General features: G+C 35.5%; 1 protein-coding gene across 6 annotated transcripts in view; it reads right to left on the reverse strand.

The window, feature by feature from the left end:
* The window catches only part of arel1 (apoptosis resistant E3 ubiquitin protein ligase 1), a 35,627-nt gene that overhangs the window by 16,915 nt on the left and 4,748 nt on the right, over nt 1-13,964 (reverse strand). Inside the window, exons 2-7 of one of the 6 annotated variants that reach the window (XM_062968315.1) lie at nt 12,952-13,023; nt 9,025-9,115; nt 5,598-5,859; nt 3,881-3,940; nt 3,196-3,422; nt 2,017-2,254 (exon numbers count right to left, since the gene is read on the reverse strand). In XM_062968315.1, coding sequence (XP_062824385.1) covers nt 2,017-2,254; nt 3,196-3,422; nt 3,881-3,896 — 481 coding nt within the window. In that variant the 5' untranslated portion in view covers nt 3,897-3,940; nt 5,598-5,859; nt 9,025-9,115; nt 12,952-13,023. Of the gene's footprint in view, nt 1-2,016; nt 2,255-3,195; nt 3,423-3,880; nt 3,941-5,597; nt 5,860-9,024; nt 9,116-12,951; nt 13,046-13,964 lie in introns of those variants that run through there. The other 5 variants (XM_062968316.1, XM_062968312.1, XM_062968314.1 and 2 more) reach the window with 5 other exon arrangements.

Here is a 13,964-nt window from a genome sequence, read left to right on the forward strand (position 1 = left end):
ATATAATTTCTTGGGACTCCACAAGAAACTTTTGCTTCAAAAAGGGATCCGTGGTTGGAAAAGTTTGAGAAGCCCTGTTCTAGACCAACCAGTGACTGCACGTGGCTAGGCATTCACTTTGTTGCCTCTCCAGCCCTTCTTCTCTAACAGAAGGCAGCTGGCAGGAAGGAGGACGCCTGCACTTTTGATGCCATCAGAAGAGGGACAAGGACCAGATATTGGAAGCGTGTGCCCCCACCCTTCCTTCTGCCTTCCCATTTCCTACACGCTCCCTCCAAGCCTTTGTTTGTGGGGGCGAGCAGCATTTCTCATGTGACACAGTTGTGGACTACAGACGACATGCTAGCATGTCATAATACACAGTTCAAAAAGCTCTGCATTAGTGTGGCAACTACAGTGTGTAGATGTTGTGTGAACACACTGAGAAATCTCTCTGAATCTATGTGAAATAAGCAATAAATCAAATATTTATAAAAATATAAATGACAGTTTTCATGAGACATGTTGTGTCCCCATACATTTTGTTAATAAAATTTATGTATGTGTCCATATCTCTTATAATGGTTGGTTTAACCTTGGGTTTCCTAGTAAAACTGTGTTATGAAATGATGCAGGTCTTAAAAATGTGTGTGAGCAATCTGAAACGTTTGGAAAGTTCTGGCTTAGACTATGTTGACAATGGTAGCTAAGTAAGGATGATTTCTCTATCCCCTTTGTATCTGCTTAGCAACAAAAATCAATGCAGTCAACTTTTCTTGAATATCTTAGCACCTATGGCAGTACTTATAATAGCAACATCCAATTTTGTCAGGAAGAAATATTAAAAAGCCTTAAAGCCCCACTGTGACTTATTTGTTATGCACCTTTGAGGTGAAACTGTCTATTCAGATATCATGAATTGTTGCTGTAGCTTTAAGAAAAAACATTTCAATTGAGAATTTCCAAATATACTAAAACTTTACATATATGTAAGTATATTTAAAGAAAAAGAGAAAATATATAGAATAAGAATAAATATTAAATAACTAAAGAATAGCTTCCACTCTTCCTTTCAGTAATTATTTAAGCCTACAGCTGTTTCAAGCTAAATGTGACACTTTTTCATTCTTTTTCCTATTTATCATTCTTTTGTACCAAGCAAAAATATTTTTTCTTATTCCAAACATTAACAAAACTAATATTAAAATACATTTATTAGTTTCTATGCATTTATCAAATAATTTAAACCATTAGATTTTATTACCTTTTATCAAACAATATTCCAATTCCATGTTCTTAATACTGACCTCATCTTACTCTTATGGTTATATAATACTAACCTTGTAAATGCATTATATATTGTAAAATTAAGCTGTATTCGCTTCATTTTTATTTTCAATATTTCTGTCTAATTCCATTTCTACATTCAATTTCCAATGTCATAGATCTTGAGATCAAGTTTCATAAACATTATTCCTCCCATCTCACTATAAATTTAATTCCTACTTTTCTCCACACTCATATTCTCCATAGTCTCCACTGCCCCATCTTTTCAGGCTCCTTCTTCCCATTTTAATGGTATGATTGTCCATACCCTTACAACTCTGTTTTAAAATAATTATCTAAAAACAACGTTTTCCAAATCTCTATCGTACAGGCTAATCTTTTCATTGCTTTTGGGACCTAGCATTTTATTGAAATTGATATATGTATATGGTTTTAAACATTAATATTAAAAGTTATTTAACTTTTAAATTATTGAATTAGTTTTTAGAAAGCTTATTTTTATTATTTAATATTTTAAATTGCTTAGCCACCCATACATCTTATGAGATAGAGAAGGATATAAATTAGTTTAATGACCAAATAAAATATTAAGTTGAAGCTTTTACTAAAACCTTGCCACATAGAATACAATCCAGATATTCACAATAATACCCAATATGGTCGTGATGATAAATAAATGTTAAGTGACAATGCACTGTATTTGTTTTCCCATTTATGCCTTGCCTTGCTATGGCTTAAAGTAGGACTTACCTGGCTGAAAGACTTTATAGTAAGGACTGTATGCCACATTCAAGCCTCCAAGTTTCACACTTATCTCATAGCGTCCAGCCTTGCGTACAGTGAATGCCACCTTCACCACGTTGGAACTGGGCTCCTGAAGTACTTCCTGAGTCACAGGAATATCCATTGCTAGCTCGACATGGCAAATGTGAACTCGCAGTCCCACAGGACGATGAGCAGGGAAGGGTTGACCATTCTTATAGAACAGCTGCATAATCAAAAAACTCTGGTGAGTGAGCTGCTGAGATGTCAGATAAGTTAACATATATTTTCTATTACTAAAGCAAGAAGTGCAAAGTAATAAATAAGTATTCAATATCATTCTCAGATATGCAATAATACTAACAACAACAATAATAAATCTTTCTATCCCGCTTTTCTCCCTAAATGGGACCCTAAAAGGTAATACAAAACAATATACATAGGTAAAACAATAATCTATCAAAACAAATTTACAATAAGAAATAAACATATTTGTCTAATGCAGTTATTGCAGGCAACAAGACAGATGGTAACGTTAGCATAACTCAATAAAAGTCAGGCTTCCTGTCATTACAGCTAAGTGTCTTCATTGTGGAATTGTCATTATCTCTGGGCTTAACACACTTGGCAGAAATCTTTACACTGTTAAAAAGTGGCACCTCCAAACATACTTCAGAATAGGTAGCCTTCAGAGTTTACACCTAAACATAGTGAAATAAATTAACTTAATTAAAGAACTAATGGTTCTGAACAGATAAGTCCTGATCAGGTTAACAGCAGAAATTTTAGAGGTCTTTCATTTGTAGGGTCGCAATAAGTCAAATGGCACATAACAAATAGAAAGTGACAGAATTAAGCTCAGAAAGAAAGGGCCAAAACCACACATCAGATCACTAAACTCAACCATCTGAATTTGAAAGCCAGAGTTCCACATGAAATCCATTGAAGAAGATGATTTATAGGAAACATCAATTAATTATTGCCTGTACCTGTGGTGATGCTATCCACTTCTGCAGAAAATGTTCAGCTCTTGGAACAAAATTGAGACAAGAATTCAAAGGGAATAATCTCATAGGCATCAAAAAGAAAGTTGCATCCTGTACTGCTTAGAGATAAAAACCTAGATAGAGTCCCAGAATTATCATGAAAAAAGAAATGTTCCCTTACATGCACTCGGAAGGCCATGCTGTGGCCCACCTCGCAAGGGTCTTTCCAATCCCAGAACACTTTGCAAGAGCGGGGGTCCAAGTAATTGCCTCGCACGTAGTCATAAATGGTCCGCTCTCCTCTGCGCTCCCGGTCCTCATGTTGGAGGAAGCTGACTACACGTGCGGCAAGCTCAAAGAGGAACTTAATGGTGAAGAAAAAGGCTACCACAGATACTGTGATCCCACCTGTAGCAAGCAGAACACAGAAAGGACTTATTCATTCCAGGAAAATGTTCAGCATCTGTCACTATAAACTTCAGGCAGCTCAGAATTACTCTGAAGTAAAAAACCACAGAAGAAGAAAAAATCACCACACAGGGTTATTAGGCAGCAAAATTTAGAGTACAATAAAAAAGCAACAAATTATCCACTGCTTAGTTTTATTCATTCGCTATGACATGGAAGCGCCATTTGAATTTTCTGTCTCTGGAACTAAAATGCTTTCAGCAATTGCTGAACCCACAACAAGAGCTAAAAGAGGAAAACTGTAGTAGATCTGCGGACAAGGTTATGCCAAGAGAAAATAATATGCAAGTTAATATGCTAAAGTATTAGCGAAATAGTCTCTGACTAACACAGCTGAGTTAAAAATAGATACACGGCAATCTATTTTAGCAGCATCTCAGAATATTTGCTTTGCTTACCAATAATGTAAAACATTAGGTCCCTTCAACGAGACACACAGCCGAGGCTCACAGCTTCATCTGAAATAGAGAAAACAGAGCCAGTTCAAGGGTTGTTGTGTGTTTTCCAGGCTGAATAGCCATGTTCCATGTACCTCACAACCTCTGAGGATGCCTGCCATAGATGCAGGCGAAAAGTCAGGAGAGAATACTTCTGGAACATGGCCATACAACCCAGAAAACACACAACAACCCTGTGATCCCGGCCATGAAAGCCTTCGACAACACATTGAGACCCAGTTCAATATCCTTCCCCAGCGATCTCCTGATCAAATGCCTGACTCCTATAAACACAACAGGCATGCTTTAATTCTTCCTTTCCCCATAACTCTACCCCGCACTTGAAGAAAAGTAAAGTGACTATCATCAACATGCACTGCAAAAGTTCACACTCAGTACAATTAACAACTGCAGTCATTTTGGCATTCAGTCACTTCAACAGAAATTATTTATATCCCCACTTAAATTTTTGGAACAAATTTCCAAGGCACCCAGCAACAAATATGAACCAAATCTGATTAAATCTGAATGAAAACCAAATCACATAGGAGCAATACAGGAAAAAATACAATGGAAAACTCATGACCAATATTAATACTACCCTGGACAAACAGCAAATAAACCCATTCCCAAACTGGTTCTTAGCAAGACAGATCAAAAGCAACACACTTCCACCTTGCCTTCTTGTAATTTTGTGCATATTTTTCAAGTGTCTGTGTTTTTCTATGCATGCAGTTGACTAAAGTTTATTGGACTTTTTCTTTGAATAATTCACGATCTGGATATTTTTCAAATGTGTGTGTATTGTCAAATGCATTGTTTTCTTTTGAAGCTCTTTGAAAGTTTGGGCTTCTATTTACAAATGATGTCTGATGTGCAAATTGGTTAACTTTTTAAAATCTACTGACACAGCAAGTTTCTCACCTGTCCCTAGTTCTGATATAGAAAAAGAGAAGGAGCTTTGTTTGCATCTTTCGCTTCTTCTAAAAAAATCAATATTGTGTAGGCTTGCTTATTTTAAAAAGTATACTAGCAGTCTTTACAGGACTGTGTACTAAAGTTCTTGAGACCTGATGCCAATGCTTTGTTATAATATGTAACACAACTTTTGTTCCTGGGTAAAAATTCATTTTCTAGTTGATTCTATAATAAAAACATGGAAAAAGCTTATTGAACTGCAAAAATATTGTTTTTGCAGGACATCCTGCAACACGTTTTGCTATAGTTTTTCAATTAATATCTCAGCGTCTCAACCAATTCAACATAGTTTGTGACAACCACAAAAAATAAACTTTCTGGAGTATAACAACTACTTTCAAAGTAAGTAGTGCACAATTAAACAGAAAATAACACTTTCAAACTAGGAACAGATTTTTTTCAAATTTTGTTACATAGTGATTAGCATTCAGGCACGCTAATCAAGAATCAACCAAATATGGCATTCCATTTCCCAACCAAGATAGAACACAATTAGAATCTACTGAAATTTCCAAGATCTGAAAATAGAAAATAATTTGTCATCCAGAGAGGACAGCAAATTATAGTACACATGAAATCTGGATTTTATCTTTCCTTTTAATGACTCATAATATGCCTATCAAACTGCAATTTACAGTCAACATGGGTGTACTTCCTATCCCTCAAGTCAAATGAAAAAACATATCTTTATACAACATACCTTTATACAAGTTCCCATACCACAAAAGACAGTAAGGGAGTGCCCATTCCTCTGCAGTTTTGTTCACAATGCAGAAAAGAGGAAAGTGTCAGCAAGTGGGGATGACTGCCAGATCATCATTGAGACAAATAATCCTGAATCTCACAATACAGATGGAAAGGTAGGGAATCATGCACAGCAACAAGTTGACCATTCCAAGAAGTGGCACTCTGCATTTTCACTTTACACTGTGTAATCTCTCAAAAACTTGGTGGTAGATTTCCTGAAATGAAAAGCAATAACTCATAATCAAATTATCAACATTATCAAATGTTTAAAAAGCTGAACAATGGAGGCAGAATGGCTTGGGGATATGAGAAGGTGTCTTTCCGTATATAAACATATCTTTCCAATGAACTATAGATTTTAAATTCACATTCTATACTTATTTTAATTTTTGATAGATGTATTTTAATATGTAGAGAAATGTGTTTTAATATGTGCCTTTTAATGAAATGTATTTTAGAATTATGATGCATTTAACTATGTTGTGTGAGTAATAAATATATTGTTATGATAGTAATGATGGTGATGATAACAACAGCATATTATGTGGAGACACAGGAGAGGGTCTTCTCTGCAGTGGTGCCTTTTCCCATGAGGTCTGATTAGGTCAATTTCTGCACTAAGTTAAACTTTTATGTAATGTGTAATTTATTATTTATATGTTGGCTGGGTGGGTTGATGGTTTTTATATTATGTAGTTGTCTTTTTATTTTTGTACGCCGCTTAGAGTCCCATTTGTGGGATAAAAGCAAATAAATAATAATAATAGTAATTAGTCATCCTAGATATTTTAGGTCAACTATTTGCCTAAAATCTCTCTAGAGGGATACACAAAGATACACATTAATTGTTCAAGCTGCTTCACTGGTTGCCTCTGACCCTTAGGTCTTTAGGTATAGGATGGGTTATAACAATTTTAACTAACAAACAAAACAAGAGGATCTGTATCATTCATCTTTTAAACTGAATGAACCAAGGTTTCACTTCAGTCAGCAGCTGAGCAACACCACAATGCAACATCATAAGCCATTTTATTCTTGTTTACATATGCTGGACTTTTAAAACTGACGTGTAGGGTCCCTTTGCACACAAACATTTGCCTATATAAATTGTTCTTTTAGACTTTGAGTCACTTTGAGTCTCTTTTAGAGAAAAAAGTAGGATAATAGCAATAGTAATAATAATACAAAAAGGGTTTTCTCCATGTTTCACAAGTGCACACTTGTTTCTTTTCACTGTAAGATAAATAGTAGGGAATTGCAATTAGCAATGAGTTTGGCACATGTACAATTAGTATACCTTGCAAAATAAACAGTTTTCCTAGACTACCACAAGACAGGCAACCCTCAGTTAACAAAGATTCTGACGGGGCAGATTTATGCCAGCCTTGTCCCTAATTCCTCCATCAAGTTCAGAGGGGACTTTTTTGGCAGCAGGAAAACAGTGAAGGAAATCTGAAGAAATACATTCTTTGTGCAGGGTTGCAGTAGTATGTCTATAGTAAACAATGTTGGGAAACCTCAGCTCAAGAACAGTGGGATTCTTTAGCCAACCTACAGTCATCATGTGCACCTGCCAACAACAGGCAACATAAACAGCAGCTGCCTTCAGATACCAAGTATGTGTGAACAGCACACAACAGAGAAAAGGGGCAGCAGATAATCCAGATTTACTAGCTCTTCCCTGCATGTCAAGAAAAAAATCACCATAATTGTATTTTTGGAAAAGCCTCCATATGGTCTCTAGGAGGTTTAAAATGCATGACTTAAATGACCTGATTGTTTAATTTAACACACACACATTGTTCATTCTGACTAAATATTTGATGTACTCTTGTTTTTTACAGTAACATAACTCATCCCTATTTTTTCATGCTATTTCTGCCACTAGTTTTTTTTAAAAAAATATTAAAGAAGCAATGTCCAAGAACAGATCTGCTTTGTGTTGTTGCTGCTGTGTGCCTTCAAGTCATTTCCAATTTATGGTGACCCTAAGATTTTTTTTGGGGGGGGGGGGGAGGTGCCTTTTTCTCCCTGTTGCTGAATGTGGCGTACCTAGGGTTGGTTTCCATGACTGAAATATACCTATACTTGTGTAGCAGAATTATTTTGTATTCTGTTGCAAGAGTTGCCAAACATTTGAAGCTTCTAGCAGCCCTGAGATTGACAGAAAACAGTCTGAAAGGTAAGAGGATGCAATGGAGTCTCATAGTATCTTCCAGATTAGAGCCCAGGGGGCAATAGAGACAACTATTTTCAAAAAAAATATGTAGAAGTCAAGCAAAAAAAATTTTTTTTAAAAAAAAACCTTGCCTTTCACTACTTTTCCTTATCATACGGATTTTACTCTATACTGTATACAAACTCTAGGATTTTGATAAGTGCTGATTAAGTAAAACACAGTCAAAAAAGATACTTGGAAGATGACAAAATAACAATTATGCAGATCAAAAGGGTACTGGATATTACATTTGTACATATGATATTTAATATATGCTTCAGTCAACATTCAAAAATAACAGTACAATGTCCAATCTCTATATAAGTGAAGAGAAGGGCTGCTGCACTGTTACACACATCTCTCCCTTTTTCATACACATACTCCTGCCAAATAGCACTAGAGTGAATACAATGTTTTTCTGGTACAGGCAAGGGCAGAAGAAACGCGTGTCACTCCCTCAGAGATGCCACTGAAACTATCCCACAGAATTCACAATAATCACTGGCGTATTGAAAGCAAGAAATCACATTCTCTAAATACCATGGTGTGAACAATGGACAAAGTGGTGTCTTTGCAATGAGGCATTACATCATGAAAAGATAGTTGTAGATTCTGTGCAACAAGTAAGCTACAACTGAGTGTTTCTAATACATTAAAAAGAAACAAAAAAACTGCTTATGAGGGAGCTCATAGATATAATATCTCATGACGTATATTAGAAAAAGCGAATATAATCAAGAATATAACCAAGCTAATCAGTTATTAGGATATGTTCGTGTATCCAAAACAAGAGACAAAAAAATAACCAAATATACAGTATTATGCAGAAGTATTTGAATATAGAAAGAAAGACCGCTAAAATACAGAAGGGGAAAATCTAATCTAGCCAGAATTCAGAAATATTTGGAACATTTAAAAAGCTACAGTTTCTTGCCACACCTCTGATAAGTGTTCAATTATTCCCTGAAGATAGCTATAAAGACAAAGGGTGCTATGGGAGAAAGGAATGAAGTATGGATGAGAAAGTTTACAACCCTTATTTGCTGAAGCACACCAATTCCTGTCAAGCAACAATAAGTCCCATAGTTTTCCAGGGGAAGAACATGTTATTCTTCATTCCTCTGATAGACAGAATTGTTCCAAAATCCTTTATTGTACATACTTCAGCAAAATTCCAGTGCCCAAATACTTCCTCAATCTGCACATACTGGGGAAAATCCCACTTGTCCAAGCAGGTCCATCTTTCGAGTTTTCTGTTAACAAGAAATAGGCTTAACTTTCCAAATATGCAGAAATGTTCATTAGGCAGGTTAGCAAAGCCACTCCAAGTCTATATTCTCAAACTAAATTTCAGCATTGAAAAATGCAGTTATTACGGATCCAAAAGTGCTCCAGTGGCACAGGATTTATTTAAATATTTCTATCCTGTTCTGTATCATAAGATATCAAACCACCATATAGTTAAAGTAATATAAACAATGTAAAACAATTATAATTTAATGATCATTTAAATAATTTGTTGCAATCTGAAACTTGTATAATGTATCTGCAAGACCAGTAAAGAAAACATGCAATGTCAGAAAAGGTTAGACAGAGGGATGGTGAATGCTTCCTTTCAAATAAGCTTTCACAAGCCAGATTAACATGCAATACTTGTGGTGCCATCAATCTGACTAGACCAGAAATGGCTCTACATCAGACATCCTCAAACTGTAGCCTTCCAGCTGTTTGGGCCTACAACTCCCAGAATTTCTGACCATTGAACAAGCTGTCTAGGGCTTTTGGGAGTAGGAGGCCAAAACAGCTGGAGGACAGTAGTTTGAGGATGCCTGCTCTACACTGAAGAAGGAATGACTTCTAGAGATCCCTTCCTAAAATTCTGCATGGAAGCAACCAAACAGACTGAACTGGGTGATATGGGTGGAAAGAGGAGAATAGCATAAAGTCACTGCATCCCTATTTAATCTATACTATATAATGTTCTACTTCAGCTGTCCCTTAATTTGTACAAGCATTCTAAACCTGGGTGGAGAAAGTTTGGCTTCAATATTGGAGGGATAAACTGATTCCTCTTCAAACCTATAGAGTTTATCATATCAACTCATAGATTAACCACTCCATTTTGTACTCCTCAAAATAATATAACTATCAATCTATAACAATGACCCTACAAAGTTTAATTGATAATACAGAAGTAGATCAAAACATATTTCCAATGCAAACTAATGGAGCTGTCTCTGTTAAGTCCATCTTGTGAAAACAAGGTCTCTACTGAATTGTTAACAAAGTCAGTAGAGATACTCTGCCACTGAACAGTCTTGTTTCTTCACTTTCACCACATGCAACTTTTAAAACGAACGTGTTTAAAAATTGTTCAGTGATAAAGAATTTTGATTGACTACAACACAGATTTTTCAGTCTCAGTATTTCTCCCTCCAGTCAGGCATAAAAATAGCTACTGCAAGCAATAAAACTAGTGTTCCAACCTGTCCTTCCATTAGTGTTCTTCATGTCTGATGAAATAACATACTTCCTCTATAATTTTGTCTAAAACCTGGCAATATCACTCATATTCTTTTAACATTAGCTTTAACTCAGCAGTTCTACTACTGTTCTTAGGTACATTGTGTCAGCATTCTCTTTGCCTGAAAGTTGCTCTTACTACATTAGTAGTACATTTATCTCTGAGTCATTTGCTGTACATGAAATGATTGAAAAAGCAGACAGGAGAAAGCAAAGGAGCTGACACTTGCAAACTATGCTCCTTTGTAGTATATAACAAACATATTTAATGGACCGGAAGAAACTGATCTTCATAGCTAGCTAGCTTCCAATATACAGCAGTATCCATTCTCAGACCAAAAAGCTAATTTATTTCAAATCTCTTGGAGCAACTAGATAATAAACAGAAGAGCTGCAAAGTTTTTCATAAGATACTTGTTTAGATCCATCTTCGCTAAAACATTGTAATTGCATTAAATGTATTTTAAATGTGATAACTTTTAGTATGAGTATGTTTAAATGTACCTTGTTGTAATGGATGTTAAGTCCCATATTGGGGGAAAACTGGGATATTAAAAAAATAATGCAGGCCAGTACCAAAATCTTTATGATCTTTTCCAATTTTGACCTCATGATGACTTCATAATAATACTTTCTGCAATGTATGGTACTATACTTAAGACAATAAAAAATAAATGCACAGATATAGGATGGTTGACACCTGGTTTGAAAACAATACATGTGAAAAAAATCTAGAAGTCTTAGTAGATCACAAAAGAAACATGAGTCAACTGCATAATGCAGCGACTAAAAAGAGACAAAGCAATTCAAGTCAGCATTACCAGGAATACGGTACCTAGATCGAGCAAAGTCATAGTCCCATTCTATTCTGCTTTAGTCAGACATCATCTGGAATACTGTGTATATTTCTGGGCAATATAAGTTAAGAAGGATATTGACAAGCTGGACGGTGTCCAGAAAAGGGCAACCAAAACAATCAAAGGTTTGGAAACGGAGCACTATGAGGGAGCTGGGTCTGTTTAACTTGGAGAACAGAAGATTGAGTGGGGACATAATAGCCATGTTCATATATTTGAAAGGGTGTCACATTGAGGAAGCGGCAAGCTGGTTTTCTACTGTTCAGTAGACTAGGACTCGAAGAAATGGGTTGAAATTACAGGAAAATGATCCCACCTAACTACTAGGAAGAACTTCCTAACTGCTGGAGTCTCCTTCCCTGGAGGTTTTTAAGCAGGGGCTGGATGGTCATTTGTCAGGCTTGCTTTGGTTGTATATTCCTGAATGGCACAATGGGGTTGGACTGGGTGGCCTTTATAGTCTCTTCCAACTAGGAGTCTATGAATTAGGAGAATCAGAAAGACCTACTAGAAACCAGACTAAGATAATCATCTTCATCTGAAGGCTATCAAGTAGTTTTAAGAGTTCACTCTGTTAAAAGCAGACACAAAGACAGTAATCTGGTGCTATTGACTTTTAGAGGTAATCTTTTATGGGTGCATACAATATTTGATCTGTCAACAGTCTATCCATAACGGCCTGCACTCTCCATGCAGTACTGAGAGTAGTGTCTTCTTTCTCTCTGGCTGCTATGAAAATAAGTTAACGTATTCTTGCTTTTACAGCTACAGTAGAGTCTCACTTATCCAACACTCGCTTATCCAACGTTCTGGATTATCCAACGCATTTTTGTAGTCAATGTTTTCAATACATTGTGATATTTTGGTGCTAAATTCGTAAATACAGTAATTACTACATAGCATTACTGTGTATTAAACTACTTTTTCTGTCAAATTTGTTGTATAACATGATGTTTTGGTGCTTAATTTGTAAAATCATAACCTAATTTGATGTTTAATAGGCTTTTCCTTAATCTCTCCTTATTATCCAACATATTTGCTTATCCAACGTTCTGCTGGCCCGTTTATGTTGGATAAGTGAGACTCTACTGTACTTGCAGACATCAACCATCAAGAAAGTATGTCCTGTGTTACTTGTATTCTGCATCACCAGCAATTTGCATTAAACACACATGAAATACTTTTAATGTGAATACCACCATTCTAAATATGGCTCTCAGAGCTACACTAATCAGATTTCCTATAATCTGTTTGCTTGAACTCTGCATCTATTAAAACAGATTCAATATTCTGGACCTTTTATCCATCAATGTATATAGCAACCTTTTACTCTTCATAGATCCATTTAGGCACCATCTACACTCGCCATTTTAATGCAATTTAAAGCTAGTAAGCAGCCAGACAACAAACTCACAAAAGCGAGTGATTATATAAACTGTGGCTTGTATAGTCACCATCCAAGCATCAAACTGGTCCCAAGATTTCCTATGTAATCATCTGCCCAATGAAACCACTTTATTCAATACTGGTATGACACAGCATTAAATGGTTAGTGTAGATGACTGTGCCCTTAGTCATTCTATCAGGGCAATGCTATAGGAATGGAACAATAATCTCCCCAAAATCTCTAACAAAAATTCATCACATTTTTCTGACAAGCAAAATATTTGCTATAATAGTGTGTGCATGCATGTATAAAATATACTCACCAGATGCAAACATGGCATAAAACTGGGAAGGTTAGCTATCACATTAAATACAGGTATAGGATCCAATATGACCTTGAGATAAAGAAGATCAGGGCTAAAATTAACCAAAAAAATTCAAAGATAATACAACATTCTTCATTTAGCATGGAAAAGTCAAGAGATTTCAATCTGATCCTATATATGCCTTAAAAAGTGTATCATATATAGGATTACCATCAAAGTACAAAATAACAAGCTTTGATCTTTATATAACATTTTGAGGTCATATTACTATGCCATTTATCATCTCACCTAAATTGGAAACTATGCACTTCTTCAAAGCTATCAAAAGCCCTAAATCTTTGTAAATAAAATAAAAATGAAAGTAATTATTCCAACATTGATTCAATCATATTTCTTCCTAAACCTTATTCTAAATCCAACATTACAGAGAAAACAGAGTTTGTTTGGTTTAATTCATATGACCCAATGATTTTTGAGAGTAATCAACTAGCTGAAAGTGCTACAACAATCATAGATTACAAAAAATAATTGTGACTGGAACAATTAACCTATTTCTTTCTGTACCCTAGTTTCCAAAACAGATCATGTGTCAGGCACAGTTTTCCCTGAAAACCTAAGCCCTTTTTTACAAGAACAGTTCTGTGAAATCCCTGAGTTAGAATTTGCCCCATATTATTAACTTTTTATCAGTAGCAGTTTTGCTCAGGACATAGGAATAACTTTCATGTAGGCGACAAAAGAAATTCTGTATGTATTTTATCATATACAGACAATTATTTCACTGGAAGTAATAGAAAGTTACTGCAAATTGTGGTTTTCTATACATGAACAGGCATGAGTTCTTTAGTTCAATGTAATGAGTATACTAGATCTCTGCAGTTTTCCCACAAGGAAAGCCATCTTGTGAGAAGTAGCCCACAGAAAAAAAATAAGATTAGAGCAAGCAGCTCCAAGCCAACGCTAAGCACATTATCTAAACAGAAATTATTAACACAGCAACCTTATTCTCT

This window comes from Anolis carolinensis, chromosome 1 (genome assembly GCF_035594765.1).
Source record: "Anolis carolinensis isolate JA03-04 chromosome 1, rAnoCar3.1.pri, whole genome shotgun sequence".
In the NCBI taxonomy this organism is placed as follows: Eukaryota; Metazoa; Chordata; class Lepidosauria; order Squamata; family Dactyloidae; genus Anolis; species Anolis carolinensis.